The following is an 18,296-nucleotide window of genomic DNA, read 5'->3' on the forward strand; positions in this document are numbered from 1 at the left end:
CCTGGTATTGTATGTTCTCAGATAAAAGGTGACAAAATAGTACCAGATATTACATTATGTAGTGTGACTAGTATGAACACATTTGGGGGTGTTTGAATAATTCAGTGTGCGTTTTTTAAGTAGCTCGTATGCATGCATATGTTTGTACATATTATTTTGGTCTAAATTATTTGTGAGTATCTTATTATTCTAAGAAAGTGGGCCAGTAACATACAGAAAAGTAGTAGTTCATTTTAAAGTAGTATAAATCAATTCTATGAGAAAAAAAATGAGCTGTAACCTAGCTCGAAATGCTGTTCAATTTAATAGGACTGTCATTAAAAATGGAAAAATAAGCATATGTTCAGGTATCGTAAAAAGGAAAAATGCGTTTTTGTTAGACTAGTGTACTTACTATCCAGAGATAGTTTTCAAAACCGATTAAGTGGGAGATTCCTAATTTATGTGAGGCATTTTCCATCTTCCATTATATTTCTATGGAATGAGAACTGTACTCAGAGCAAAGACCTTCTGAATTAGCTTTTAGGAAGACTCCAGGTAAACGTCTCTAAAGATTACATTTCTCTTGATTTGTCCCTTGCAGTATTATCCACGTGTAAAATGCTAATTGAAAAGTTTAATTAATAGAAGAATATAAAATCCATATCCTTTTTAGTGCGAATCTTTGGGAACCATACAGAAAGTTGAAAGTAGGTGTCTATCTTGAACTCTACTGTAAGCTTTCTTTAATTGCAATCATCAGAAATTGGCCAAAGGTCACTGAAAAAAAAATAAATAAATAAAGGGGGGACTTTATTGAAATAATTGGAGATAACTCACAATTAATGGAGACGCTGAATAGCCAGTCTTCAAAGGAGAGAGGACTGACGTTTGTCATAAATGTGAGGGTTGAGAATGAGCCAGCATTCCCAGCGGGATGCGGCAGGCAGGGGGCTGGACCGGTGCCGACCTCCGCGTTTTCTCGTGGCCCCAGGTTAAGGTTCACATTTCTGGGAAGACTCTCGGCGTGTCTCAGGGCACGTGTCCGTCTCTCCCCCAGGACTTCCGAGCATCTTGGTTTCGAGTACCATCAGGGTTGCATGAAACTGGGAAGATTTAAATCCCCAAAGGGAAATCGAGTTGCCATGGTCAGAAGAAAGGAACGAGGACGCAGACAGGGACAGTACTGACTCGGCAGTAATTTATTTCTCATTAAAGTCTGATCAGGCAGCGCTATCATTCCCTGGTTATAAATAAACACACCCTCAGTCCCACAGTTAGAAAATGGGGTTCCAGGATTTTAGCAAGGTCTGCGTCAAAATCTGTACACTCGTTATAGCAACACACACAGTTACACACACACGCACAGGCACACATGCACAGATTGCTTTAGAGATTAAGGCTTCAACTCAAACGATTCAGCAATTTCTGTTGTTCCAATTTATCTGTGTGTGCGTGTATTCCATTACCTTTTGTCATTCGTGGAGTACCAGTGATGCATGGTGTCAGTCCCACGCACTCACCGGCACGTTCTCTTTGAGAACCTTGATGTGCATGTCGATAGCTGGGTGGTTAGAGCATTTTAAGATTAATACGAAAAAGAGCATTTTACTTGATTGCCATAGTCATCTAACAGCAGCAATGAAAATAATAGGCATTATTTTCTATGGGAATGCATTTTGTAACAGATGTGCAGAACGCCGAGGCCACACAGACGTGTACGATGTGGTCCCAACCTCGCGTTATCCACCTGTAGAGAGAGTCTTACACTGAAGCTTATAACAGAATCCATCGTTCAGTCTGGAAGTGAGAAATCATCTGGTCAGACGTTCTCATTTGGCAGACAAGGAACAGAAGCCTGCAGCTGGTGAATGGAAAGCCCAAGTTAATAGAGTAGGTAGGCGGCAGGGTCCTGGCCATAATATTGTCCCTTAATTCCCAGTGTCTAGGTCACGGCGGTATATAGCATGTGGCACATGAAGTCCACAGATCGTACATACTGCAGGCTTTCTGGAAAAGGCATGATTCATACATCGTTCTTGGTTTATTTTAGTTTGAAAAAATGGAATAAAATAATTTAAAAAAAGAAAGTTGCAAGATCCAAGGACCAGGGAGATCTAAATGTGTGTCTTCCTACTGTTTAGTACCTCAAGCGTTGAAGAATTTTAGCAACAGCCTGCAATTTTTATACAAACCCAGGAGGGCCAACTTCGAATTACACTTATATGTTGTATTTTTAAAACTGAAGTGCTTAATGAACTAAACATTAGATATTTTGCTTTGACTAAATTGTTCTATTTTTTTTTCCTTGCCAATGTGCTTTAAGTGCATCTCGATTTTCCTATACTGAGTGCCCTGATTTTTGATTTGATCCTGATGGTACAAAAATATGTACGGGTACAAAAATATGCAATGTCTACCTGAGAATGTAGGACAGTTGCTATCGTCATACACTTAGGAAAATTTTGGAGATGTCTATTTCAACTGCCTCACTTTACTGATTCATAATTTTTTTTTTAGGCGAGGCAACCCTTGGTTGACTTCACAGATTGCAAGGACCTTGTCAGCTTACCATCTCTTATTTCTTTATTTTTTATGCCTATAGTAGTACCTGGTCTTCCTAGGTGGTCTCCCATCCAAGTACTAACCAGGCTCTACCCTGCTTAGCTTCTGAGATCAGATGAGATCGGGCTTGTTTATGGTAGCATGGCCTAGGCCTGATTCATAAATTTGAGCCGAGAAAGTCAGTAACTGGTAGTTCCTACAGAGAGGCATGTCAAGTCTGGCACTAATACCCCAGAGTCTCTTGACTTCTAATCTTCTGGCCTCTTATTCATTATTCATACTACATTCTTTTTGATGACACTTTCCAAAATTATTACAGGTGTGATTTAACAGAAACTTGATATTTTGAGAGGAGATGTGGATTAATGGTAAAGAAATCTCTGAAAAATAAGGGGTACTGGGTTGACAAAAATTAAAAGGCATTAGCTTTCCTGGTGGAATTTTTCTGCCTCCTGATACTATCCTTGGACTTTCTTCTGAAAACCATTCTCCATTTTCCTCAAAATGATGTCTGGCAGGACCCCGTCCCTTGAGCTTTGGTTTTCATTATGAATTAATCAGCCACACTCTGTACCATTTGTTCATCTCCACCAGCAGAGCTCCAAACCCTTGTGGCCTGAGAGTCTTCGATTTTAGACAGGGATGCAGTCCTCCAGGGTAGCATCGAAGTCTCAGATGTGAGGACTCCAAGGGCACCAGAAACTGGGGATGAGTCGGAGGAGGGGCCGTGAGTACAAAACAAGGCCTGACTTCTGACATAAGTGGGGAGGCTTGCTGCTTTCATGCTAGGGAGTCGTCCTCAAGGAATCATAGGACCGAAACAGTCGGAAAGGAGTGTCAGCATGAGGAACGGCACAGGAATGGAGATACATAGCAGAATGGTTTTATTAATTATATTACATATCAGTTTGATAGCCTAGGGTTTTAGATAGGAGAGTGATGGGGAAAATAACAGGAAGAAGCTGGGCGATAGAGCTGTCGGTGGCAGGACATCTCGTTTATAGGTAATGTAGTACATACTGCAAGGATGGCTCAGACAGGCATAGTTCTGAATCTGGGCTCCATCCACAACCAACTGTGAGACTTTGGAGTCCAGTACTAAACTTGGCGATAATAGTGCTTGCTTGCCTTAGTTAGAAATTGTGCGTGGCTGGTAGCAGCAAAGCTTAACACTAATGACTTACTAATGAGAAGTCTGGAGCTATGCACTCAAGGACTGACAATTTGGCAGTGTAATGTCATCAAGTGCCCTGGCTTCTTACACCAAGCACTCATCACTTCATATTTACCAGATGGCTTTTGGATACGTTCCCTTTGTGTTTACGTCCCAGGTGAGATAGGGAAGAAGGAGCAGAAATCAAATGCCGGCTGAATTAGCAACTCTCTCCTCTCCTTTAAGGAGGCTTTCAGTGATGCTCAAACCACCAACTTTCTTTTGTATTTCATTGGCTAAAACTTAGGTATAAGGACACTGCGTCTACAAGGGAGGATAGCGAATGTAGTTTTTCAGCCAGATACATGGCTACCTTTAACAAAAGCAGGATTCTATTAGTAAGAATTAAGGGCAAATGAATAGTAGGCATGCAGAGAGAAGTCTGTCATACATGACCTTACATTGTTTGAGGATTAGGAAGAAAATTTCACTGTTTTAAATACTTGGCACATTCTAAAATGAGAAAGTTTGGAAGGAGGGATCGTTTTGGGGAAAAGTTGATGAATCTGCTTTTAGATATTTGAGCTTCAGTCGAAGATCTTGCAGCCATCCGGAGTAATTTACAAAATCTCAGGGAAAGGATGGAGGCTGGATGTGGAGGTTTCGAGCTGTCTGCATAGTAAACAGATAGGGCAAAAGCTTTAACTGCTGTTGCTGCAAACATAAGCAAGTGATCTAATTGGTCACTCCTACATACGGTGAAAGAGGCCAAGTGTTTTAGGCTGTAATTTGCAGAAACTAGAGGGATCGTTATGAGTCCACACACCGCTGACTGCATCAGAAGGTACATTGATGTTAATTCTGGTTCTTGATGAGAGAAACATCCGACTCTTCCTGTTCAGCCTCTAATTGCCTCGGGCACTGGGCGCTGCGTTTCTGGTCCCTAAGCCAGTGGATGCTGAGAGATGCTGCAGAGAGAGTGCTCCTCCAGGCTCCTCGAGGGCCTCTCTTTTCTTTTGGCTCATTCAGCCCTCCCTCCCAGATTCTAGTTCAGAGAGATTTTGCACCTCTCACTAGAAAAAACGTTCCCACATTTTATTTCTCTTGGATTGTTTTTCTCAGTTAACCTTATACATTAGCTAATGCCTCCTATCTTTTGCACATCCAGAGGGGCTGGTAGAAAATAGGGAACCCCTTTAATACTGGGTGATTCCAAGTCCTTGTGATTAAGAAGCATAATAACCACAACTATCCTGGCCAGTGTGTTCATTACCTCTTGTTCTTGCTGGGGCCTGCCCTCTCCTCTCAAGCCACTGTCTTATTCTCTCCTTCCCTCCCCACATATATCCAGACTTCCCTCATCAGACTCTTGGATAGCAATGTGTTGTTTTCATCCCAAATATTTATTACAGGTTGATATTTTAAAACTACTTTCTATATACTATGTTTCCTGAAATAGAATGTCACCTGCAGGTGCTCAAGAATAATCGCTGATTGCATGAATAGTGACAGGGAGACATGAAGTAAGAATGTTAGAATAATTTACAAGTTACCGAATATGTGTGTATGAACCTGTGCTATTTAGCGAGACCTATGTGAGAATTATAGCTATCAAACACTTAAGTGGATGCTACATGGTTTATGATTTAGAAATTATTAATATTCGTATTATAGAAACTTTGGTGTCGATTGTTTTTCAAAACATATTGAGGCCTAGGTGATAACTGGATCCCCAAAAGATTAGAAAATTTTTTTATGAGGTGAATAGAAGTTGGAGACATTTAACTTATTAAATGAATTTTCAAGTTTCATGTCCTTTATTTTAAACCTGGAAACTTTGAAATGATTGATAATAGAGGCAAATGTTATAGTCACTGACTATAGTTCTGTGGGGAATTAAATGAACTACCTTAGATATATGTCAAGTTCAAGGCCTGTTTGCTTTGCTATAATCTACAAGTCTATTTGTTCCTGAATATGCAAACATTATCCTAGTGATTTGAAAAAAAATTCAGGCTTTTAGTGTTGACCTAATTGATGCATGAGTCATGGGTATTATGTTATAATCCTCTTGTCAAACGTAAATATCAATTCTATCACCATTGGATAAAATATATATGTCTATATATACATATGTATATGTCTATTCCTTGCATACATATCATACATATGTGTATATATGTATATGTTTAATATATATATATACATACACATAAATGAACACATATATACACACACATATATAAAGTTACATATACATTATGTTAACAATATGAAATATTGACATATAATGATTTGACTTGCAGCATTTCAGAGAAAAAAAATGTAGCCTTTCTATGTAATTGAAACTTAAAGTCTATTTGTAACATTAAATGAAACCATCTCTTATTTTTAAGGCTGCCATGTGGAAAATGGAGTGCACACAGTAAGAATGGAAATATGTTTATAAAGGGTAAAATAATGCAAAACTAGGCTAAAGTGGTAGCAACTTGGACTAATAGTATCGAGAGCAGATGTTGAGAAATTATATGCAGATGTAAGAAAGAAAATCAAATCAAGGACAAATTCCAGATTTTTATTTTGAGCAATCGAGTGACTGGTGGTGTCATTTACTTGGATGGGAAAGGTGGGAGGGGGAGGTGGTTTTTGGGCGACTGTAGGAATTATAACATAGGTCTGGACATTTCAGTTCATGTTTTATAGCCACGTGGTGATATTAAGTAGGTGACCCAGTACATACGTAGTGGGCCAAGGAGATTGTATATAAATTTGGGAGCAATGAAAAATGTAGAAGGTATTTAAGGCATGGAACTGCATAGATTACCAAGGAAACATGTTTATATAGAGAGGAGGATCCATGGGAGAGAGAGGTTTGGGGAGTTCAAGTGGTTCAAGAGATCACAAAGAGGAGGTTCGACTAGCCAAGGTGTGTGAAAACGAACAGATAGTGAGGCAGGAAAAAAGCAGGGAAGGCGTGTATTAGTAAAGGCAAAAGGAGAATGTTTTGAGGAGGAGCGAGTGGTCAGTTGTACATCTGGGTGAGAGAGTTAGTAAGAACAGAGACATGAGCAATGAACGTGACAACGTGGAGGCCATCGATGAACTTGACACGAATGGAGGAAACTAGTTTTTTAAAGTAGAGAACGTATTTGTCTTTGGTTCTAATAAAGCTGTATACGAGGAAAACCCTCTAACTCCAAGGAAAAACATTCCCGAGAAGGTCAGATCAGGTGAGATGGGCAGCTTCAGTGGACTGGTTCGATTTTGATTTGCGTAGACACTTAGCTATAGCAAGAGGATGGGAAGGAGAGCGTAGGAGGCATCTCAGCTGGGACTTGTTTCGCCTCTGGCATCCCATGGGGCACAGCTCTTACAGAGGAGAGTGAGTATGTGTGGTATTGCCATCACCATTTCCAAACTATTTGATTTTCTTTCCCCTTCAGAACTCTTAACTGCTCTGTAGAATACACCATCAGACGTTACTCAAAATCGTCCATGTTGCTGTCAACCACCAAACATGCAGTGAGCACGCCATTCTTTGAGGATTTCATACCCAGATCATTTTGTTCCTTCCCACCATTATTCTTGGCATGATAACTGATTCAGCTACACCCACGACCCATCAGACTTGTTGGTCTCAAATTTTTTTGGCTTCTCGAATCCATGATCCGTTCTTCTGCCCCAGTTCAGTCCTGGGTTCTCATGAGCATGCCCTGGGCTTGTCAGCTCTCATACGTACACTACTGTTGAAAAGCTTCTTCGAGTATCATACTCTGTTCCCACCACCTCCCACTCTAGCAATTCCGTGTCGTGACAAAGACCTACAACCTGTTGATGCTACTAGCATCTTCTCAGCATCTGCCGTTTATTTCCTCAGTTAGAGCATGGGCCTTCATTCTTACCACTCCTGCACATATGCCCCTGTCCTCCTAAACCCTCTCTCCTCTCATTGTCCACACTGGTTAAATCCGACCCTCTGCCTTTTATGCACCTTCAAATACACAGAGAAGAGTGAAGCAAGGCAGACAAACAGGATGACTGGTTTTACGTTAAATTAATGACTACAAACCTCAAAGGGGCAATCCACAATTCTTAGCTCTTCCATTATACTTTCCTGTGTGTGTGCGTGATGTCCATTCTAAAAAAAATTTGCTTCTCTCTACTGTTCAAAACGCCTTCTCTCTGCTATCTCAGCTGATAACCTTATATCGTATCTCATCGAGAATATAGAAGCCATAAAAAAAGTCCTCATATTCTCAGCACCAAAACATATTACTGCACAAAAACAGTACTTGTTAATCAATAATATGGTTTATTTTCTAATGTTTTCAGATGCCTCCTCTTTTGTTTTCATGTTTCTTGCATTTTGTGATACAGCAGAGTAGATGAATCTATTTAATAGTTGAGAACTACTACGTAAACTTAAAATACTTGCTTAACCCAAATTGAGTGTGTATCTGTTTATCTGTTTGCTCTTTTATTTGTTTAATTTTTTTTTTTTTTAACGAGAGCTGTTATTTCACCCAAATAGAAAAACTATGAGTGGAACCTTAAGATAGGCATTTAAGAGGAGAAAGTGAATTTCTTTATGGAATAAGTAATTATATGGAGTAGAAGAATACAAGTATAGCAGTGGTATTTTACTAAAGTTTGGATAGTGGGTATTTTGTGAACATTTTTAATACAAAATGGCCATGCAATAGCCATGCAATTTTGACACGTATCTAAAGAACCCAATTCAAGATCCCTGAGTGAGAGATGCACACACACAAAAAAAGAGTTAAGATCAGGCTTGTATTATTAAGATTGATGTGAATGGGCAAGATGTCTACCTGTGTTTCATTTTCGAGGGACCTATAACCATGGCCAGGGCTACTAAAGCGATTACAAACGGTTTTTAGAAGCCAAAATAATAATAAAAATGAATTATTTGAAGTTTATAATGGTATATTCAGAGCTGCTGTGAAGCTAACTATACAAAGGTGTTTATTTTGTACTGCCTGACAGAAAAGCAAAGAGATTACTGACAAGCAGGCTAAGAACCAACTATAACACTGGAGAAGTTCTAAACTAAGCATTCCGTTATGTTACTCATATGACAGATCGTGGAGTCAACAGGATTTGGTGATTGGCTATGCAATTAATGAAATAAATTTAGCAAATTATAATCATAAATGAAGGGTTTTTTTTTAATGTTCAATTAGGTATTCAATCGACAGAAACACAGACTTGGAGAGATACTTCAATATTGATGCCAACAGTGGAGTTATTACAACTGCCAAATCTTTGGATCGGGAGACAAATGCTGTTCATAATATCACAGTCCTTGCAATGGAGAGCCGTAAGTTGTAGGTTTAAAATTAAATTGGGATGGATGCCATTGAGAGCGGAAAATGGGTCGTCAGAAAGTTATCATTTCAACTCGAATTATATTAGGTGATTTTTTCAATTGAACAGAATCCTGAACGTTAAGTCACGAAACATTAGTATTTATTAATTTTATACTTATATGAAGTTAAGGAAAAGAAAAGACTATAATATAATGGGCCCGGATTACCTTCAGAGAGCTTCTTGTTGTTGTGTGGTCATATTTCACATGACGCATTTATGCTGATATGAAATTGGTTGAATAGTTTACAAAAATTAGTAAATTGATCTCTAACCAAGATGCCCAGATTGGCATATTCTGATATCGAACACATTTTAGTCTCTGATAAGAAAACTTTGAAAGAACGATGCATAATTATAATGTATTGTGTCATATGTGTATTATATTCATATATATTCACATATGTAACATATATATTGTATATGTATATTCATAGACATAACTCTAGTATCAAAGAATATTGAAATGCATGGGTTTTTGGTCATTCTTTCAACAATTTTCTTATCAGGGACTAAAAACAGCATACACTGTCTAGATCCAGATATATGACATTTGGATCAAATTTTTCTATAGTTCCCTTTAAAGTCCACAGTGTTATGATTCTAGATTTTGAGGACTGGCCATTTTCCTTATTAGACTCATGCTTTGGATAGCCAAACATTCTTGGTTGATTCTAATTTTTAATATGTTTCCTGAAAAATAGGAAACTCGCATTAAAGAGTTTGAGTAAAAGGCAGTGGAATAACAGCTTTACTCTGAGAATAAATGATAAAACCTTTTCCTCTTGATTAGAGAATCCATCTCAAGTAGGCAGAGGCTACGTGGCCATCACTATCCTGGACATCAACGACAATGCCCCTGAGTTCGCGATGGACTATGAGACCACCGTCTGCGAGAATGCCCAGCCAGGGCAGGTAAGAAGCTCCCAAACACCATGCTTCTAGTTTGTGATTCTTTCAAAAGAACCAGCAACCATTGCCTTTGAAATACTGCCAGCTTTAAGATGAAATAGCATCAGCATGTTTCAGCAAAAGTAACACTTTGATGTGTAGCATAAACTAATATTAAAGGCACTTTCAAATGCTGATTTAATTGGGATGATGAAAACCCCTCAGGAAGAAAGGTAAACATTGTAAAAGCCGTGATGAACCTTAAGGGCTTAACCTCTGTTAAGGAGGCACGTAGCACCTTGAGCTTGACAGGGCTGCTTCCCACCTCAGAGCAGGGCTGCAGCGCCTTGAAGTTGAGAGTCAAGTGCAGTTTAATCTCTGTGTGGCCTGTGCTACTCATCCGTATTGTTCATTGCCTTGTGATCTTTACCAGGATGGAAGCGGTACAGCTTATTTCTGAGGTTCACAAAGGTAAACTCAGACGTGAATTCTGAAAAGGACACGATTTGTTTCTCAAAGCCCTTTTTAGATTGGGTTCATATTAGGACATCGGCTCCTTCCCCCAGCTCACTCAGGTAGATGGTACTTCTTACAAGGAGTAAAGCCGCTATCCTGCCTCGGGAAACTCAGCAGAGCACGCCGACGTGCCCTCGTGATTCTCGTCCTCTGTCCCTAGGTTATCCAGAAAATCAGTGCCGTGGACAAAGACGAGCCTTCCAGTGGACACCAGTTTTATTTCAGCCTAACTACTGACACCACGAACAACCACAACTTCTCACTGAAAGACAACAAAGGTAAGGTGTCATTACTGTCACTGGTGGAGGCAGCAGGTGCAGACTCTGAGGGAGCGCTTTGCTCACTCAGGGATGCCGATGACGGATTTTTTTGATATATCAGTAGAGACCTTAATTAAAGGGCAGTAAGCCCCTCGCGCCATTTTTATCTGTGGATTTACTGTCATGAAAAAGCTGCTGCTACTTAAATATTTTAGGCCTGAATGGGGGCAGGGAAACCAGATCCATCTCTCTATGTCATTTCTCCCAGACATTTGCTTTCTAATTTGTTTATTATGCTCTTGATCTAAATTATCGAATTGGCTGAGGGTCGCCTAAGTGCCTTAATCAGGACTGTCCTAAATAGGTGTAACTTGAGACATCCAGAAAATGATTGAACTTCACACATTTCAACCTAAATCAACTTTGGCTTTATGTTTTTAATGCTAACATCAGTTATTCTTTTATTTTAACCTAAAAAACAAAAGTAATGCATCCAAATAATATAAAATATACTCTTGATGCAAATAAATAAAAAATAAGAAAGAAAAAAGAACTCCCTATCATCCTAAATCCCATCATTCTGTTTCAAAGGTAAATACTCATCAGTTTCCTAAGGGTCACGATAGAAACGTTTTTACAAATACCTGTAAGTAAACGGTTTTGCTTGGATGTACATATAGATATAGGTACAGATCTATATCTATGTATGATTATAGATATATAAAGAGTATATAGACAATATAAGAACTTTTAAAGGAAGTTTGAGAACATGCTATGTATCGTGTAAATGTGAATTTATATATTCACATGGGTTTCCATTCAAGGTATTTATTTAGCAGGAGAGAGAGAGAGAGAGAGAGAAAGAGAAGTCTTTCCCCGCAATATAGAAAATATAATTCTTTCAGTTTGAATGTGTGAATCAGGTTTTGGGGTGGGGGAAATGTAGAAATAGAATCGCTAGTCAGATACTGGCTTATCTAAAAAGACCTGCTCTTGAGATGGACACTGTAAGTGCTTTTACCTGAAGCCACCACCTTCTTTAGTGCAGACAAGCAAGCCACTTTGGCCTCAAAAATTCAATCCAAAAAGAATTGTTCCTGATTCCCTTCCCTGCTTAATGAGAACGCTATCGTGTGCCCCTAGCATTCCCCACGTGGGTAATCCCAGACCCTCTGGCTTACCCATAGTTGGCCAGGGCGGCATGTTCAGCAACTGTACTCATCTAGCACAAATTCAGAGAGGGGAATTTTCGATCTTCCTAAGAAGAGTATGAATATTTCCCCAATATGTCATCATCCAGTACCACCATGATTGCTGGACAGCACGTGCACTAAAATGTCTGGATTTTCAGGACACAAATGAAAGACTTCCTTAGGTCCGGAGCTCCCTAACCTAGGCCTTGAAGGAAAACACGTAGGAGTAGGTAGAACGTCAGTTATTACGTTGGCTTTCATCTTAGGAAGCACGTGCGGACCATGAAGAGTTTTATGATCTCTTTGCTGAACATAGAATTCTCTTGCACAGTAGGCATCTCAGCATGTGCTCCTCAGTATGTTGTGTGTGTGCGTGTGTTATCTGATGTCAGGCATGTTAGCTTACTAATCAACAACTTTAAAAAGACTGCATCGAATAACATCTGAATGGCTGGGAGGCAAAGACATAGACGTGTGTGTGGTGTGAACTGTATAGAAACGTACTCAAGAAAGCATCCCTCAATAACTCCGTGTGTAGTTTTTTTAAATAAATGGCTCTCAGATTCATACATTTTAAAATAAAAGATGTGTTTACATAAAAACCTATCAGACGAAATCTGAGAATCAAAGTTTTTTTCCTTTTACGTTTTAATTGCAGGTTATGTGCATTCTGCAGTCTCACTTGAGCTTGCTGTGTTGTGCTCTTTGAGACAATAGATTTCAGCTTTCCATTTCATTAGAAAATTGTTAATTCTTTTATGGCAACATTGGGTAAATATCTTGGAAAGGAAATCCGTATTAAAGCGCACTGGGCAAATCTCTGGTCCTAGTTTTCCTTCCTTTATTTTTATTAATTGCTATAAATTTAAAGAATCACATAAATTCCTAATTAGCTAATTAAGACAAGTTAGCTAGATAAATTGCTAGCAAATAAAAAAATCTATTTTAGATAGAGAAATCATAGTTTTACGATGCAAACATTGATTATTATTAAAAGTTTCATAATTACTATAATTGTTAGATGAAATAAAATATTAAATATAAATGAACACAAATGACTCATTTTATCACTGACACGATGTTTATATACATGAGGTTTTGGTAATGATATATACCAATATGGATTTTTAAAAACTATACAATAATTACTCTCTTGAATAGCTATGCATACTCAATTCAAAGTAAGCAAGAGTGGTGTATTTCACTTGTTTTTATATTGGGCTTGGAATTTGTCAAAGAAAAGATGGATTGGAAATATTTATGCTATCTGATGACGCTCCCAAAATAATCACCTGTTCATTTTTATTATAAGTATAGTTTGAAATTTAACGTAAGTAAACCGATGTGTCACGCGTAATTTTTACAAAGTTAGTTAATTTAAGTGCTGCATAGACATTTTCATAGTTTTACTTTATAACTGGTTATAAGCGTATAGCATGACAAATGTATTAAGATGTAGCAATATCTGGAAATATGGCTCTCTGTCAAAAGAAACCAGTGACAAGCGAGACGAAGTTTGGCGGGACCGAGCCCATCAGAGATGGTATTACCCCTTGATTTCTCCTTCCCAGACAACACGGCCTCGGTCCTGACCCGGAGAAACGGCTTCCGGAGGCAGGAGCAGTCGGTGTACTACCTGCCCATCTTCATCGTGGACAGCGGCTCGCCTTCGCTCAGCAGCACCAACACGCTCACCATTCGCGTCTGTGACTGCGACGCGGACGGCGTGGCGCAGACCTGCAACGCGGAGGCCTACGTGCTGCCCGCGGGGCTCAGCACCGGCGCGCTGATCGCCATCCTGGCCTGCGTGCTCACCCTGCTGGGTAGGTGCTCCAGGGCCTCGCCCGTCGGTGCGGTCTCAGGAGCGGGGCGGGGCGCGACTTTCTCCTATCCTATCAGCAGTACCTTTTTGAAGACATATGAAAAATATTCTATTCGATGGTTTTTTTGCTCACCGAGCAGCCCAAGGACATGATGCACTTTCCGGTGGGACATCTAAAATATAACTCAAGGAAAATATCAGTTTTATTTTTAAAACAACAATGAAGGCAAAAGGCTTATCTTTAAAACTGAATTTTTTTAAGGTTCTTTTCTTTTTTTTTTTTTAATTTACCACATCTCATTCGTTGGCTGTAGAAAGTTCTCTGCAGGGGAGACATATTACGAAGAATATTTTCTATGTCGTGTTGATAATACGCTCATTTTAGAAATCGTTTTATATTCTACCTCTTTTCAGAAAAGGTTTAAGGTGGATTTTATAATTATTTGCAAATTTTAAAGGATTGCCGTTTCAGCAGTACAGAAGTCATAATTTCCAAGGAAGAGCTAACATATTTAAGTGTACTCTTCCATGATTATTACGTGCTGAAATTAGATTTATAACTCCTATTAGAATCACCATTTTATAAGAGATTATGCAACATCCTTTTAAAAACTGGGAGGCATCCAGCGTGGGCATCGGGCAATGGGTTTATTCCTTAGCTACTTCCCCCTTCGCAGTGTAACTTCCTGCAGGGAGGACAGCAAGCATTCAGTATTGCATCTGACACTGCACCATGTGTCTGCTTGGGATGTACTATAATTTCTAAATCCATGTATAATGTAGTTTTGTCAAAGTAGAACTCAGTGATGGAAGTCATCGCCGTGTCGTGTTTAGAAACAGGATTTATGGGATTAGGTAAGCCTAGTGTTTGTTACTGCCCTGACATGCGCCTGTTCTTCACTAGGGGACCTTAATTTTTCTAAGTCTGGCTTCTCAATCTAACAAGGAAAAATAATAGAACTAGACTTAATTCATGTGCCTACCATAAAGTGAACATGTCATAAATTTTAAGTGTTATTGATGAAGCAAGTTCTCAACCTATTAACCAAGCTAAGCCTTACTTACTAATATACTGTAAATGATCTCATAAAAAATGGAAGTTATCGTCAATAACTTCAGAAAATCAAATAAATCTAAAAGGGAATAAAGTGTTTTTTTTTTTTCATATAGCTTCACATGGCAGAAATTCATTAGAAATGAGAAGTAATTCTCAATGAAAGTTTGATTAGAATGCGAGGCCTAGAATAAATTTTGGAGAAGATGGAACCATTGCAAAGTACTTTTTATTCCTCTACCGGGTTCCAAAATGTAATAGTAAAGATGTAAATTGCGTATTTGTTTTGTAATAGCTGAATAACCTAGATAAGAAGATATTTTCCTTAGTATTTAAAATGGCAGTGTCTTTAGCTCAAAAGCATGGTCAGAAAAAAATGAGGAGATAGGTAGATGGTAAGTAGATGACTCTGAACTTGACCAGTTCATCACAAAATAATTTAGATTACACTTTAAAGGGATAAGATTGTATTCCCCAGAATATATTCATACCCAACAGTTAATTAATGTTTGATTTTTTTTAAAGGTTATCTATCTAATGAAGCTTGCTTCATTTTCAGAGAATATTTTCACCTGTGACTTAGAGATTCATTGCAGTTTGTGTTGCTTGATGATTCTAATTAGTTAAGAATCATTAGCTAGCAGTTACTGAAAGTGAATTAGTTTTATAAGATTTCAGTCTTGCATACGACATATATGTGAGAGCGTGTGTATACATGTATCATGGTGAGATGGTAGATTTGGGAGACTTTGTCAAAATTTAAGCATGACTAATCTTTGTTAAATTTGAACATTTTCCTTAAATAGACTCCAGATTAAGAATGCCTTTTCCACTTTTAAGGATCAGGTTTTTATGTTCTATATTTTATTCAGTTTTTGAAAGTTTCAGCAAGTCTACAAAAAATATGTCAAAACCGCTCCTGTCATACTAAAATACCGTTTGGAGCCTGGGCTCCTGCCTACAGCTTCCATTTCCTGTAGGGCCTCTCCCGCTAACCAGTGTGTTTTAAGATTAACGTGTTCGGAAGTGGGTCTGAGTCTTATTTCCTAAGTCTTTAGAAGCAGACCGTCAGGATTTTTCTTGCTCTCTTTTGTCCTGTCTCCTGTATTTACTATTATTATCGACTCTGGGTTTTCGTGATGGGCGTCGAGTGCCCACGGGGGTGCTGCCGCGTGCACAGCCTGTGTGCAGCCTGATTTGTGGTGCACACACGACCCGTTCCTCACACCACCTCTGGCAGCGGTAGGACTCTCATTTCTAGACACTGAGTATCAGGATGTGTAACTCAAACCTCTTCAGGCCTCTGAGCAAATATCGCTAGAGAAGAGCGAGGCGAACAGGTGGGAGTGGGGAAGAACAACTTGAGAATCGAGTTCAGTTTCAGGATGACAGTTGAGAAGCATCTGGGCTTTAGGCTTCTCAGAAAAGAGTGCTTTACTACATGGCAGTGTATGTTCTGGTGATGTGACAGGTGAGGCTACTTGTCACCCAACAGAAGGGGCTACCCCGACGCTCCCCGAATGCGGAATCGGTTTCCGAGGCTGGATTTGTGTCTCCGTCGGTCTCTGTGCTTCCAGCTTTATGGGTGAAGTCCGGATTTCGCTCATGCTCAGTCTTACGTTCACCTCTTTAACTTCCTCGCACCTGGAATCTGAAATGAAGAGATGATCCCAAATTAGAAGATGAGGTTTCCTTTCTTTACAATGAGTACAACTCGAAGGGGACATTATCATCACATTCAAGGTTCCTGATAAAGTTGTCAGTCAGATGCCTCAATAATTATTTTTCATGCATAAAAATTTCACTCATATTTGGCAAGATACGCTTGTATTCTAACGCTTGAATAATGTATTTTGTCCCCAACTCTAACGCTATGTTCATCATGCATTTTAATCAGTTGAATTATTGATATACAGTTATCTTTCAACCAGGATGAAAACACTTAAAAAATTCTGCGAATGACTGATACATTAAATTGTTACCTCAGTGTACTTTTAGAGATAATCAGAGAAAGGATTTCAGTTGTTTTAAGATATGGTTTCATTATGAAATGTTGTAGATTTATTCAGAGGATAGCACAACTTGATTCCGTTATATAGACAAAGAAGCTTTTATCCTGCTCACGAAAAGTGTCCCGGAATTTATCGTATTAAGTTTTGCCTTTTCCTCCAGTTGGACCTTTAGATCCATATAAGTGAAGTCCTGTAACATTCTCTCCACCTCTCGGCCCTTCAGGCACAATCGGGATTAGTTAGCCGGGCCCAGCTTCAGGTTTCACGAGGCATCTGTGGGCACCGCTGCTTACTGCAGGGAGGCCAGCTAGACATGTAGCTGCCATGCATCTTTTCTCTTTTCTTCCCTGATCTACCAAATGCTGAACCATATTTTCTTTCCTGTGACTGTGGCCACTCGTGATTTTGTTCGACAGGAAAAAAAAGAAAAAAATTCCCGGTTATGTAAGTGATAGTGAAAAATCTATCATCTATCGGATTGCTGAGAAAAAAACCGATAATGGTGTGTAAAAGACCGATCCCCATCACAGCGTAGAATAGGACACGTTTGGCATAGCAGCCCTAGTGACCGTGCCGGGGGACAGCAGGGGCTAATGTGTGGTAGCAGATGTGATCCTTTCAGGGAAATGCGAGGCGTGGGAGAAAATGCATTACATTTAATGAGCTCATACTAAGTGCGAGACATTAGCTAAGTGCTTTACAAACATTGTATAATGTAATTCTAATAACACTTTCTACACAGGTATTACTAAGTAGTATTATTATGCTTGCTTTTTATATGAGAAAACTATAAATTAGAGAAAACATGCACCCAGTTATAGGATGTCAGCGCCAGGACCCAAACACAGACGAGACTGCCTTCCGGACACCCTTTCTAAGGTATTTTTCCCTATGTGTTTCTCGATTTAAAAGAGCTATATCTCCAGGACATGCCCATGGCCTGTGGGCACCGCAGCGTAGGTCTGCCACATTAGAGGCAGCGGTATCTTTGATCTGTTTCATACAGCGGCTTTACCACATCTTTGGGTAACTCCGATTTAAATTATCCTCCAATTACTCCCAGCCTTGAGAGAACACATTTAGAATCATGTATGTTAAATTTGAAATTATACTTCGGTACAACCGAAATGTAATATACCAATTATCTTTGTGCATAAAGTAGGCAGTGTCTTTTCTCTCTGTCTTACTGGAGACTCATATGAAACCATTCTTACTCACATAATGGAGAGGAGCTTTGTGAATCTCGTTTAGGGGGAAAGGAGGGATAATTCCAGTTATAAGGAAAGTTTTCTCTGTCTTGGGACATAGAGAGCAGTGTCTGCTTTGTGCAGCCCGCTGGCCAATCTCTGGTGAAGATCTGTTACTGGAGACCTGGGAGAACACAGCCATCGGTCTATGGGACTGACTGCTGACATCAGAAATCTGAATGGAATTAGCAAATATCGAACCATTTCCCTGCATTC

The 18,296-nt window shown here is 39.3% G+C and overlaps 1 protein-coding gene across 1 annotated transcript in view; it reads left to right on the forward strand.

Moving 5' to 3' along the window:
* The window catches only part of CDH7 (cadherin 7), a 109,381-nt gene that overhangs the window by 69,199 nt on the left and 21,886 nt on the right, over positions 1-18,296 (forward strand). Inside the window, exons 7-10 of the mRNA XM_025048078.1 lie at positions 8,902-9,038; positions 9,879-10,000; positions 10,653-10,770; positions 13,517-13,768. Coding sequence (XP_024903846.1) covers positions 8,902-9,038; positions 9,879-10,000; positions 10,653-10,770; positions 13,517-13,768 — 629 coding nt within the window. The remainder of the gene's footprint in view (positions 1-8,901; positions 9,039-9,878; positions 10,001-10,652; positions 10,771-13,516; positions 13,769-18,296) is intronic.

This window comes from Pteropus alecto, unplaced genomic scaffold, assembly GCF_000325575.1.
Source record: "Pteropus alecto unplaced genomic scaffold, ASM32557v1 scaffold14, whole genome shotgun sequence".
Lineage (NCBI taxonomy): Eukaryota > Metazoa > Chordata > Mammalia > Chiroptera > Pteropodidae > Pteropus > Pteropus alecto.